General features: G+C 41.5%; 1 protein-coding gene across 1 annotated transcript in view; it reads right to left on the bottom strand.

Moving 5' to 3' along the window:
• Positions 1 to 14419, bottom strand: part of LOC144518459 (CD81 antigen-like) — a 43570-nt gene that overhangs the window by 13600 nt on the left and 15551 nt on the right. The window contains exons 3-4 of the mRNA XM_078251211.1: positions 2313 to 2410; positions 629 to 703 (exon numbers count right to left, since the gene is read on the bottom strand). Coding sequence (XP_078107337.1) covers positions 629 to 703; positions 2313 to 2410 — 173 coding nt within the window. The remainder of the gene's footprint in view (positions 1 to 628; positions 704 to 2312; positions 2411 to 14419) is intronic.

The following is a 14419-nucleotide window of genomic DNA, read 5'->3' as shown; positions in this document are numbered from 1 at the left end:
TGTCGGAGGGGCCGTCGGCCTTCATTTTGGCCGACCTGACTCGCTGGGTCGGAGGGCGGGCAGTCGGGACTCAATGACCAATCTGATTGGTGGAGTGCTAACCCGGAAATGGCGAGCGGGATGAGTGACGAACGCCTCTCAAAATCTGACGAAAATCTTTTAAACTGACCTTTGTCGATCTGAAATGAAGACAGATTCAGCAACTGCACGGCCTATTTCTCGCTTAAAAGGTTTTCAGAAACACGTTTCAGTGAACTATTTTCGTAAAATACGAGATCGTATTTCGAACAAGGCGCCATTATCGGTCAGCTGGAGAAGCCAGATCCACGCAAGGTGTTTGTCAATTCCGGTTTTCATTTCTTTGTATTACGATTACAAGTCGGCGTCGCTTCGGTGTGTTCCGAGGCACTTTCTGAGGCAGCCGACTGATCAGTCCGACTGCCTTTTTTTTTGAATATCTGAAAACACCCTGAACAAACATAGGTCCTGACTTTTTGAGGCATTTGTTTCATAATATGTAAAATGTTTCCTTAAAGGACCTGCAAATACCCTGTAGAGGTGTTTACTGACTTTTGGACTTAATGTTGCGTGCATAATGATACTTTGAAGTGTAGGTTTGCAGTCTTACTGTGTCTTTGTGCATGAAGCCCCAGATTCCAGCTGCAACTTCACAGGCGAACAGGATGACCAGGCAGGCGAAGAACTGCAGGACAGAATGGAAACATCAGAACACTGGTCCAGCTTACCAAGGTTTTTACGTTTTAATGAGAGAAAATAGTTTTATAAAGTTAAAGGGGCCCCGTGAAGTTTTATTGTGAAACAAACAAAAGTTCAGTGTTACTCATCCTTCCGGTCTAACAAATGTGTTCAGTGCATTTACATGATAGTACTTTTATATAAGAGAACATAATCTATCCCATCTGATTTACATCAACAGTTTCAGTTTCAATTATAAGCCATCTGGAACCCTCCTCAGGCTACATCTACACTACTGTGTTTTGGCTTAAAAATGAATATCTTTTGATACATTTACGCCTCGCGACTATATATTTTTATTATTAATTCAATTGTTAGATGTTGGCACTTCACCCTATACAGTGCTGCTCATGAGTATTGGAACCCCTGCTACAGTTGACTAAAAAAAGGAATAAAAAAATCTACTTTTGGAAATTGATCTTAATGTCTTAATTGAAAATATTAGGAAAAATCCAATCATTGAGAATACCAATTTTCTTTGTGAATGAATAATGTATCCTTATATACAAATACAGGAGGCATAAGTAAGTACACCCCTATGTTAAATTCCCATAGAGGCTGGCAGATTATTATTTTGAAAGGCCAGTTATTTCATGGATCCAGGATACTATGATCCTGATAAAGTTCCCTTGACCTTTGGAATTAAAATAGCCCCACATCATCACATCCCCTTCACCATACCTGGAGATTGGCATGGTTTTATTTCAGTTAGCCTAACAGCTGGTTTGATTTGCATTGAGAGATGATCTTATGGAAAGTACCCCATGCCAATCTCTAGGTATGGTGAAGGGGATGTGATGATGTGGGGCTATTTTAATTCCAAAGGCCAAGGGAACTTTATCAGGATGCATAGTATCCTGGATCCATGAAATAACTGGCCTTTCAAAATAAAAGTCTGCCTGCCTCTATGGGAATTTAACATAGGGGTGTACTTACTTATGCCCCCTGTATTTTAAGGAAAAACATTTATTTAGTTAACATACATTATTCATTCACAAAGAAAATTGGTGTCCTTAAAGGTTGGATTTTTCCTCATTATTTCAATTAAGGCATTAAGATCAATTTCCAAAAGATGATTTTTGTATTCCTCTTTTTAGTCAACTTTAACATGGGTTCATAAACTCATGAGCAGCACTGTAATTCAATTCAATTCAATTTTATTTATTGCATCAAATCATAACAAGAGTAATCGCGAGACACTTTACAGATAGAGTAGGTCTAGACCACACTCTATAGTTTACAAAGCTCCAACAATTCTAGTAATTCCCCCAAGAGCAAGCATAGCAACAAAAATGACAAGGGGGTACAGTTAAAACATGATAATAAAGAGGCGTGGTTTACGTCACTGGCTGTGTACTTTATGTTATTACATTATCTGGGTCACATGACAGTGACATAACCAAAAGATGTATCCTGGGATTCATTACAAAACTGTAATTTGTTTCAAGAAGTAATACATAAATACATATTTGAGAGAAAATGACATTGTTAATCGCAATTATTTCTGGCACAATTAATCGTCAAGCAAAACTTGGAATTGTTGCAGCTCTACTCACAGTTCCCAATAGACACTGGGACTCTTGGATGGCACCATAGCAACCGAGGAAACCGACCACCATCATCACCGCGCCGACAGCGATCAGGATGTGGACACCTGGACAGAAGGACAGTGTAGATTGACCGATTAATATCCATGGCAACACTTGACAGCTTTGGTAGAAGAGGGAGTCTTCCTTCAAACACATGATTGGCTGTTGGTTGAGCAGCTCCTCCGGCTGCATGTCAAGGTGTCCCTGAGCGAGACCCTGAACCACAGGTTGCTCCCTGGACGCTGCTATGTGGCCGTCCACTGCTCCTAATACTCGGGATGGGTCAGTTGCAGAGATTGAATTTTAGGGCTTCAACCAACGATTGACGATTAATCTGTGGATTATTTTCTGGATTAATGGATTAGTTGTTTTTGTCTCTAAAATGTCAGAAAATGGTGAAAAATGTGGATCAGTGTTTCTCAAAGCCCAAGATGACGTTCTCAAATGTCTCGTTTTGTCCACAACTCACAGATATTCAGTTTACTGTCACAGAGGAGAGAAGATACTAGAACATATTCACATTTAACAAGCTGGAATCATAGACTGTAAATATTAATGGACAACGTCTCCGGTTCGGCCAAGTGCCTCAAACCTGCATTCTATCTGAATTCCAGCAGGGGGCGACACGTGCGGTTGCAAAAGGAGGTCGGTTTCTATAGAAGTCTATGAGAAAGTGACCCACTTCTCACTTGATTTATTACCTCAGTAAACATTTTCATAATGAGTTTATCGTCTCAATCGCTAGTTTGAAGTCTTCTGCAAGACAGAATGGTGTTCATTTTTTGAATTATGGTCTCGTTGATTTTAAAATCGGCGATAAAGCAGGGGGTGTTTTAGGGCGTGGCTATGATGTGATTGACAGTGAAAGTGTGTAACATAATGTAGAGTGTAAGCAGCTCCTCCCTCACTCCTCCCTTTCATCTAAAATCGTCACATCCGCAACCAGGATGGATGCGACTGTAACGGCAGACTCGAGGACTCAGCAGATCTCCACAAACCAACGGGGGTCCATTAATATTATACAGCCTATGGCTGGAATCAGAGATGTTTTACTTTTTCTTTAATGCAAAATGACTCAAACCAATTATCAAAATAGTTGCCGATTCATTTGATAGCTGACAACTAATCGATGACTTCACTCAAAGTTATGCAACTTAATTTTATCCAAGGAAATCTAAAGAGCTTAAGAGCTTTAGAGTTGCTATGTACTGCTCCAGCAGCAGAGCTTTGCAGCTCTATTGAAGTTCACTACATTGTACTGTGCGGTTGTAGGTGCCAAATAAATAAAGCTTCTTCGTTTCCAAGTCATTCTGCTTCTTAGAGACAAACAAGTACATGCAAACAGCTGTTACAAGAACGGAAACCACTAGAAGCTGTGATTTTGAAGCTTTCTAAGTATCCTTAACCCCATTTTAATACCTGCCTGCATGCAATACCATGTGACGGACAGCAGACGGCACAATTTTGTTTTCATGCCAGTAGAATAGTGAGTCATGTTCCAGTTATGTTCACAGGAAGTTGCTTCTTGTATGCGCCATAATTCAAAACATTATCTTTTCCTCCAGGACATTAAACAGGTGCTGCACTTTTTTTTCCTCTCTCTCCGCACTTATCTGGCAGCAGCTGTAGAGACCTCCATGTGTTTCCTGTGTTAAGCTGTCGGATGCTTGTAGGTTAATATTTGACTCTATGGAGGGTGGAGGGAGGGAAAGTCATTCCTGCGAATCGCATCTTGCTCAGTGGCCTTTTTAAGAACAGCTGAGAAAAAGTGCAAGGCTAGTAAAGGTTCAAGTCAAAGGTCTGATTTCTGGTAAGCCAGGCAGGGTCAAAGCTGGGACTGGAGAGGCAGGACATGGTTATACTAGCGCTGCTCTGTGATTTTCAATACAAAACAAATTTCATACAAATATGTATTCTTTCTGAATGTCTTCAGTATTAATGGCATTATGGAGCCTGTGAGAAAACGTTGCTTAAATGACAAAAATCACTTCTGCTTTTTTTAACGTTGAAAGACCAAAGTGCTGTTTCTGTGAGTTTTAGTCCTATAAATATAAAAGATTGACTTTCCTGTCTTGTAGATTGTTAAATGTGTGTGTATGTGTGTGTGTGTGTGTGTGTGTGTGTGTGTGTGTGAGGGGGTGTATTCCTATATATCCACGGCCTCTATACCCCTTATAATTTAACATTGCAATGGAGTCTAATCGCCAAAGAGTATAACATATCAACCTATTATGCACCATGTTCATTCACTCTTGAATGAAGTCTCTCTTATGACATTTCGCAACGAATAGCTGAGATTTCATTCATATATTTTACACTTCAACATTTTCATATGATTAAGTAATTAAATATGAGGTCTTTATTTAATTAATATCGAGCACTTTGGGGCTCCATAAATAACACAATACAAAGTACATTTTTTCACATATTGATGTCAGTGAGCACCGTGGGGCATATTGGGACTATTGTGCTGCTATCAGGCTGGGAGTGCAGCTCTCTGTGTTCAGCCCCAGCATCATTACTCCTGCTTGTCAGCTCAGACATAATTCGATTGTGGACCACTAACTGGTCCCGTACCCCCCATCCCCCACCTCTTCTCTACCCACAGAGCCGCTCACACACACACACACACACACACACACACACACACACACACACACACACACACTACGGCTAATTTATAAATCGATATCTTGGAGACGGACCAAGTGCTCCCTCCATCTCTTATATTGTGGCTCTCCAGTGTGACACAGTCCCTCCCTCCCTCCATGCCGTTTGCCCTCTCCATTCCCTCCCTCTCTTGCCAGCGCCCCATCTCTCCTTTCTATTTAATGCATTCGCTCATTCCAAACTATGCTCTCAATAATTCCATTTACTTAAATGTCTTTTCCTGTCTGACTTGATTTCATTTTCTCGTGGATCCTCTTCCATTATGCTGTCTATCTGCTTCCATTCAGCCGGCCGTCTGCATCTGCCCCGTGCAGCTGATGGATGACGTGACTCGCGGGCGTTGCAGCTTTTGCCCTGACGTGTGTCAAGATTGTCTCAGACCACACAATGTGCTAACAAGTAATAATACGCAGCAATACGAAATGGTCTGACAACCTGGTATTAGATTTGAATTTGTATTGCTCCTCAAGGTGTCAGCATAATTCAACTAAAGTGCCTGCCGGACGGTCGAACAGAGTAACAAGTGGTCATATTATATAAATTACAAAACATATACGCAGGATATAACTTAAATCAAATCAAAAATCGCTCTAGTATTTGTAGTATTATTATAATAGAATTGTATTTATAAAGAAAAACCTATTTGTCTTTTAAAATAAGCAACATCAAGTATCCATGTTCCTGAAACTCAGCCTAGTGTGTTTGATTATCCGCTCGCTGCTGCAAACAACATATAGTCCAGGTGGAGTTTCCCTGTGACGATGAAGCAAGTACAACAACGCACCTCCAAATATTTTATCCAGATGTGTTTAGATGATTCGCTGACGTCATCCGACTATTGTTTATTATACAATGAAAGCCTTTCCTTTTTGCTGCTTCCGGATCCTTGTTATGTTTTGGTAGTTTAGGGCCGGCCATGTAAGGACATCAGAAATTCTGACTTCAGGTTGAGTGCAGTGGAAAAAGGAACGCTACTTTTATTTTGATAGGACAGCTGAAGACATGAAAGGGGAGAGAGAGGAGGGAATGACATGCAGCAAAGGAACGCAGGTCGGAGTCGAACACAGGCCCGCTGTGTCGAGGAGTAAACCTCTACATATGGGCGCCCGCTCTACCAACTGAGCTATCTGGGCGCCCAGCATGACTTGGTTTTATTCAGTAGAACATGTACAAGCTGTAAATCGGTCGTTCAAGTTTTTAAAAATGTTTTTATGTTAACACTATATTTGATACTAAGCCTTCCTTTGTAGAATCAATCAGTTCAATCAATCAACATCATGCATTGGCTGGCGGACGACTCGGACTTGTTGACAGTGGCCACGGCTCTTTCAGTCCTCCAAGAGTTTGATAACAGATTCAATGGACAGTTTAAAAAGAAGTCAGTCCAAAGCGGCGCATCAGTCGCCATTAGCCTGGATGCCAGCCAAACTTAGCCCCGCCCACAACATTTGAGGTCGGGAAGTTCGGTCTGGACTTGATCCCTTGTGGAACAACTATGCTCGAACCAGAGCTGTTCGGACCAATCAAATTGTCAGGGCGGGCTTTATACAATGATGGACAGATGATCTACAGTAACGTAATCAACCACATCACCAAAGAGCGCTTGGGTTGAATTTGTTTACAACAAAGATGGCTGCCATCGCGTCCTGTTATAGAAGATATCGACAGCGCATTCATTTTAAAAGAGGAACAGAGAACCGCGATCACGTATGTATACACATTGCCACACCCGTCCGCACGACACGGAAACTTCCGCCTCTGCCTTTGCTCTGTCGAAGCCTGCCTTTGACTCGCAGCTTCTGTGACGTTTGTCTCCGTTGCTCTGATTGGTTGGAAGTCTATCCAATTGAGTGCAGAGGAATTTTCTTTCCTTGTTCGGTTGAAACACGCCCCATAATCACAGCCCAATGGAGCGGTATCAGACTCAGATTCTGACTAGAATCTGAGTATGACGACGTCAGGCTAAGTCCCCATAGCTTTGGAAGAATTATGTGTGAAATTGGATGATTTTTGTTAAACCGATGAATTCTAACCTTTTTAATTTACTGTAATGTTGGGGGGGTACACAAATTACTTTTCACTTTAACATTGTGAGATAGGGCATGGCCGTGGCTGAGGTCTGCACTCTCTGAGGGCCTTTCTAGTTACCTTTGTCTTTCAGCCAAAAAATAAAAAAAACTGTAATAAACTCACTGTACTACCTGGCACCAAATAGCTGACAGCATAGTTAGCAACTACAAAATATGACTTTCTGGACCTATCAAACAACATCATGTCCATGGGGACATGATGTTGTTTGATATTCTGCTATGTACTGCTCTATCTTGAATCACAACCCAGCAGCTGTCTGACTTTAACCGCAACACTATAAAACGCAGCTTTAAAAACCAATAATATCATCCATAGACACGATTGTATTTTTCTTCCATTTAGTTTTTGCACATCAATAATCACATCTGTGGTTCATTTTTATATCTCCATCAACACTTGACATTATAACAAGACTGTTCGCTTTCCTTTTTCAAATAGATAGTTATAACAGGCCTAGCTGTGTCTCTAGAAATGTGAATCTGTGGTTTAATGTTGGGAAGCTATATTCCGGTTTGCGTGAAGAACAGCATATTAACATGTGGAGCACAACTGTGGCTCATGAGTGGAAATAACAGTTAGCTACGTACATTTAAAGTTGAAATCCTTTCCTGGACCTATAATATTCCAAATAAAGCCCACCTGCTTGGGAAGAGGGGATAGTCCTCTGACTCTGATTCTATTTTTGTGAGCTGGTACTGTAAACCACCAGACATGTGAATATTCCTATGCGATGCGTCAAATACTAGGGTGTGTCATGGTGGTTTCATGTTAACTCTTCTGGGAATCACCTGAGGTGTCCCAGTGACAGCACGTCTTGACAAGTCAGTGACCATGTGGTTCGCTGCCGAAAAGGAAAGTGAGTCGAGTGGTTTAAGTAATAACTTCCTGAGGCTCCACCAGCCCTGCTGTACGTGAAAGATAACTCTGTGAAAACGGATGCCAGAAAATTCAGTTTGGTTCTGCTTGGATTACCCACTCTCTGCCTGAACAGTAACATGGCTGTTTAATAGGGCTGGGCAATATGTCAATATTATATTGATATATGGGGCTAGATATCGTCTTCAATTTTGGATATCGTAATATCCTGATATGACACAGGATGTGTTGTCTTGTCCTGGTTTTAAAGGCTGCATTGCAGTAAAGTGATGTAATTTTTCTGAACACACCAGACTGTTCTAGCTGTTATATTATTTGCCTTTACCCACATAGTTATTATATCAACATAACTGATGATTATTTATCAAAAATCTCATTGTGTGCATATTTTGTGAAAGCACCAATTGTCAACCCTACAATATCGCCACAATATCGATATTGATATGGACGAAAATATCGGGACATTTGATTTTCTCCATATCGCCCAGCTCTACTGTGTAAATGACCTCGCAGAATGTGGTCGCATCTGAAACGTGACGGATCACACCCATTTAGTAGCTTTCATTTTACTCCATACAGTGCACCACTGTAGACTGCGGCTCTACTATCAAACCCATAATCTAATTAAATGACTTTCATTGATCTTCCATCATGAACTCATTAATCATTAACTCAGTATTTGGCAGTTTTAATTCAAATCAACTTAAAATGTGTAGTTACCACAGTTATAACCTTAGAACTTACAATCCCGTGCTCTAGTATTGTGACTTATTTAAACTGAATGACTTTATTTGTTGAATAAATTAAAAAGACAGCGCACTAGGACAACTACAGCAAGTATGGTAGGCCAAAGTTAAACCAAGAAATGTCTGTCATCTAGAGCTGGGGTTCAAAAAAAGATCTTCCTTTGAATGATCTGATATGATTCAAAAAATATTAAAAACTGATTTTTTAAGAGGCTCTGTTTTGAAGCTAGAGTGAAGATATTGGTATCGTATGAAAGTAGATGATCTAAGGAACCCATGTCACGCTAGATGGGACTCTGAAGTTTGAGAGTGAAATTTTGGCTAGGGAAAAGCTGCCATGGCCTATTTCACAGATATATGGCTTTAGGTATACTGTCTCTGCATCACACCCTCTGCAATAAAGAAAGCACTTTTTCTGTCTCTATGTAACTGCTTTGGGGTCAGTTCTTAACGTCAACATTCATATTTTTAATAAAGCAGCAGGTTAGAGGGTTCCTTTTTACAATTTACAGCATTAGTTCTCTGAGAATTTCTTTCATATCCAAGCAAAATTGGTATAGTAACTGAAATATCCCTGATTGAATCGATAATGAATCGAATGAAATGGGCAATCAAATTGAGTCGAATTTATTTTAAATTGTATATGACAACCAACTGAATATTACTAGTATTATTACTAATATTATTCCAAGATGTACGACTTCGTCTGTGAGTGTTCCTTCCAGTGTAATAGTTTTACGTTATTTTGGTACCATTTCATTGCTAACATCAGCTATCATGTTCCCAAACATATGCAAGCTAATGTTAGCAAAGTATCAGTGCTATCGTTATTCTGTATATTGTACGAGATTAATAGTGTAAGGCAATGTTTACAGTGTAGGAGAGAAGCAACGGAGGTTTGCGTTTTAATATATTTCTCTGAGCAGTATGAACAATGTCAATGTAACCGAAATTAGCTCTTAGTATCGCCATCGTTTACACGCAGCTGTTCTAGCTGTAGCTAGTCTGTGTTACAACTGAACATGACGTGAGCTGCCAGGGAAATCACGACACGTATGAGGACGTTTATGTTACAAGGTAGACAATCCTTTTTGATCACTGACGCGAGGAAAATCATCATAGACGTCGCTCTAGCGTTATGCACAACCATGCTATAGTTAGCCAAGCAAGTAGCAACTATAAAACTTGGAATTTACACAAATAGGCAGAATTACCTGTCGAGAAGAAAGCAGGCAACTTCGGCGTCCCTTTTAAAAAACCTTGCTACTTATGAGCTCTCTCCGTCTTGGAAAAGCCACTCCAATATTAACTTTGGTCTTGTTGCTTTGCCTGTCGCGTTGTCCTTTTAATTCTGTTTTTAACTTCCTTGGCGACTCCGTTACATGTCCTCGAGAATAGGCGCAATCCTCCATTTTCAACAGGCCTTCAAATCTGCCGGCAGTCACAAGCAAGTCTTCTCCCCCTCCCTCCCTGGCATTCTTCACAGTCAGTGCCAATGAGTGAAAAGCGCGAAAGGCGGAGGTGTTGTCCCTCTTTGGCTAATGTATTTTAAAGATGGAGGCGCAACATGGCGGCCGTCATTCGAGCGACTTGCTTGTATGTATTCTGAATGATTCTAAATGTCAGATTCTACGCTTAAGAGAATACTTTGATTAGTTGGTGGAAGTCATTACACATGAATGAGCACATATTTGTGAAAGAACAAAGGTTTTTTTTGCTAAGAAAAAATATGCTACAATATTACACAATGGAGCTTTAAAAAAAATGTTTGGGCATTTTAAGACCACTGGAGAACAAGGCACAGCCTGGTGCACTGCTGTTATACACGGAGACATTTCAATTTGAATACATGATTACAGAGCAAATATTTTGAATCCAAAGTGACAGCCCCAGTAAACTGTGATGGATGTTTACGGCAGACAGTTTTACCATTTGTCTGTTTCCTCTTCAAAATAAATATTTGAGTGTGTGACTTAATCGTGTTTCTTGTTGTTCTTGTTCTTGTTTCCGTTGGACTTTTTTTTCAGCCATATTGCTGCCTTCAAAGATCTAAGCGATTACTTTGGTGAGTAAAATATCATAAGCTGTAATTTCCCTGCAAGATACAGTCTTAGCTTATTTGCATAAGCAGAATGCACTGCATTGGTATTAACGCACCAAAATCCTTCATTTAAGTTTAAAAACAGTTACTGTACGTACACACCGTTTGACCACTTGAGCTGCAAAGAAGCTCTGGCCGCCTGGTCAAGGACGCTTGTCAAAAAGTACGGGGAAGCTGTTTGACGCTTCGGCCGCTCTGACGTAGCAGCATTCTATGTTCGATCATGGAAAAAGCACAAGCAGCCACTGCACAGCCAATACATTGACACTAGAAACCTTTTATAAATTACATATATAATGACAGAATTTGTATTGGTTGTTGGTCGCAGCGGTGTCTGTTAGTCAGCCGCTGAACCGCAGCAGCATGCAGGCAGAGCGAGCAGCCGCCAGCTGTTGATCCGTGCAAGACTTCACCGTGAGCGGACTGTTAAGAGACGATGTGACCGGCAGGTAACGTTAACTGGTCCCTATACGCAAACAACGTCATATCAGAAATGATAGGGAACCCAGCAACGGCGATGATGAACTTTCTGTCCATTTTATCGGAACTAATGTTTTTGTAGGAACGAAAGTTTACATTGTATGTTTCTCCGGAATCAGCCAGCGCGAAGGACGTCTATGTTCCGATTGGTTGCTGGCGTTTGCCGCTGCTTGCCGCTGAACCGCATTATAGCTCATTACCATAAAGTTTACCTACTTTCAACTTTCTGATTGACGCTCTGGTCGCTCAAAACGCGACGTCGACAGATTTGCCGCTCCTTGCAGCTAAGAGAAGCCAGCTTCCATTGAAAATGAATGACTTCCGGTATCTTTAGAAGCTCAAGTCGGTGGCGGTGTGTACATACAGTTACATGATGATTGAGGCTTGGAATCGGTTTTTCAGATATAGGTCATACTGTAGGTCTGTTCTCTGATAAAAATGGAAGCATTTCTTATTTTTTTGGGGGCTTTTCCGGCTTCAATTTTGACAGGACAGCTAGGTGAGAAAGGGCAAGACATGCAAGAATGTCACAAGTTGGATTTGAACCCTGTACCTCTGCATTGACGCATAAACCTCTCAGTACACGTGCGCCTGCTCTACACACTGAGCCAACCCCGCCACAAAACAGAAGCATTTCTGACCAAGATCAAGACTGTTATCCTCTTAGTTCCAACTACCATGCTCATGACACTGGCTGACTATGCCACAGAAGCTTTAATAATTACGTAACCTGGAAGGAACTGACCTTTTAACGTGTTTGCTACTCATTGCTTTACTGAGAAAATTGATGTAACTGGAAAAATGACTTAACAGGAACTAAGACATCAACTTTGAGGAACATCACATCACATTTTTTCAAAGCACTTACTTCACTTTCAACTGATCTTTCAGCTATAGACCCGTTCATTTCTGTTGTTTTTAGGTTTGGTTAGTTTAGAGAAGAGGCTTCCCTAAAAATGGACCGGTCTATTAACTGAGAAACTCAGTGAGTGTACGTTTCATTATGTAGAAAGGCAAGGGGCGGCCTGGGGTTACTGTGTCTGTGAGCGGGTGAGAGAAAGGAGAGCAGATGTAGGACTCCATATTGAAACGTTCCTGGCAGCAGGGGATGAAAACAGGAGGGGAGGGGGAGGGGGAAAAAGAGGCAGACAGAGATAGAAGGAGGGAAGCACTAAAGGAAAAATAAGGAGGAGTGAGACAGCGCGACTCAAAACACTAACCACAACCAGATGGGCAAAGTGAGGGGGGAGCGACAGTGGAAAAAGAAACCAGGCGGAGTGAAGGAGAGGAAAACTTTCACAGCGGAGGGAGGGGGGAAGAGGGTGGGGCCGGTGAGGAGGCGGAGGAGGAGGAGAAGGGAGGGCCAGTGAGGAAGTTTTTCCTATACCGATGAGGCTTTTTCTCCCCTCCTCGGGAATGAGAGGGAGGCTTTATGTAATGGGAAGGATGCAATCATTGAGGCTGTTCAAGAGACTCCCTAAGTAGTTCCTCTTTGACTGGTGAGCCGTTTTTTCACTGAACAGCCACAGCTATGCTGCCTCAGAGAAACGGAGAAAGCACACCCTCCATGTTTTTCTGCAGCTGTATTTTCGATGGAGATAGGTACGGTTGATCGTTTTAAATTTGAACAATTACCAGATTCCAATTCTGATTCTTCCTTTCGATTCTGCTTATTTCACAGGTAGAGGGACATTTTATTTGGATTCAATGGTGATTTACAGTTCTACTGGGCTTTTTCAACGTAAAATAAAAAGCCACACTTAAGAGCGCTGCTTACTGTGCTCCGTGGCTGCGACGCAACGAGCGCCTGCTGAAAGTACGGCGGCCGCTACGGAAACCAAAACTTGCGTGTGTTGAATTTGGAACCGGACGGTCGGATTCAAAACGAAATTTTCCAAACGATTCCAATGGAATCGCAACTTTTTGAAACGGTTCCAAGTTGGAAACCGGTTCTCGATGCCCAATCCTAGAGATAGGAGACCCTCACATTTATTTTTGTGATTCTGCATGTTGCTATCATCTTCCCTTTCACCTCTCTTCTCCCTCTTCTTCCTCACAAGGCAGATGACGCACATGTGTGTATGTGTGTGTGTGTGTGTGTGTGTGTGTGTGTGTGTGTGTGTGTGTGTGTGGGGGGGGGGGAGCTATCTTTTAACAGAGTCATATGATGAGCGGTGTGTCATCTGTTAGTCCTGGTCACAAGTCGCTGGTGATGTGGGCGAGGCGGCCGGGCCTCACTCCATCGTTAACACAGTTCACACCGCTTTACCATTCTCACGCCCAGGTAACTGAGGGCCAGCCATACACACCCTGTGTGTGTGTGTGTGTGAAGCAGTGACTTGAATAATCACAAAACATTTGGTAGATAATTTGATAATCAAAGAAAATTGTTAGTTGCAACCCTACTCTTCGGTTCATTATTAAAAAAAGAAAAAAAGAAAAAAGGATTTGATTGGTTGATCCTGAACTTTGTGGATCAGAGCAAGCGATCAGAACATAAATGGCAAACAAAGCTCTCTAGAAACTAGCAGTTGTTTCAGTCAGTGCCTGGTCCATCATGGCTGCCCACTTTCCAACACACATGGCTCAAAAAAAAAAAAAACATTTAAAAAATAAAAAATGTTTTGTTGTTTGTTCTTCTGCCAAAATTTCATTATCTTTAACTCCTGGTTCAGACGCTGGGTTTTAGGCCTGTTCGGCTCCGATTGGTCCCAGGGGACAACCGAGAATACTAATAAGTGTTGTTGTGACGAAAGTGACTTTTCGACCTCTGTGAAGGACTATTACAGGTGAAACGTGCAATGCAACAAGACTAAAACATTACTGAAAGTTAATATTTTCTTCCCATTCACCACTTGAGAGGCTGTCATTGTAACGCTTATTTAAAAAAAATTATAATAATGATCTTATACAGCTATGGACCGTCACCACCAGATGGCACAGTAAAGCCCAGATTTCCAGTTCAAAAATCTGTTTTAGCGGGACAGAGCAGAAAAGTCTGCGTACATTTCATCTGCTCTGTTGTGCTCACTTCGTTGAACGGAAATGGGAAAATTAGTGGTCACAATTCTTTACTATGACGCAGGGGTTTTCCCCCGAAGAGGCTTTGG

This window comes from Sander vitreus, chromosome 1 (assembly GCF_031162955.1).
Source record: "Sander vitreus isolate 19-12246 chromosome 1, sanVit1, whole genome shotgun sequence".
Taxonomy (NCBI): domain Eukaryota; kingdom Metazoa; phylum Chordata; class Actinopteri; order Perciformes; family Percidae; genus Sander; species Sander vitreus.
The sequence above is the reverse complement of the archived record's forward strand: the minus strand, read 5'-3'. Positions and strand labels throughout refer to the sequence as shown.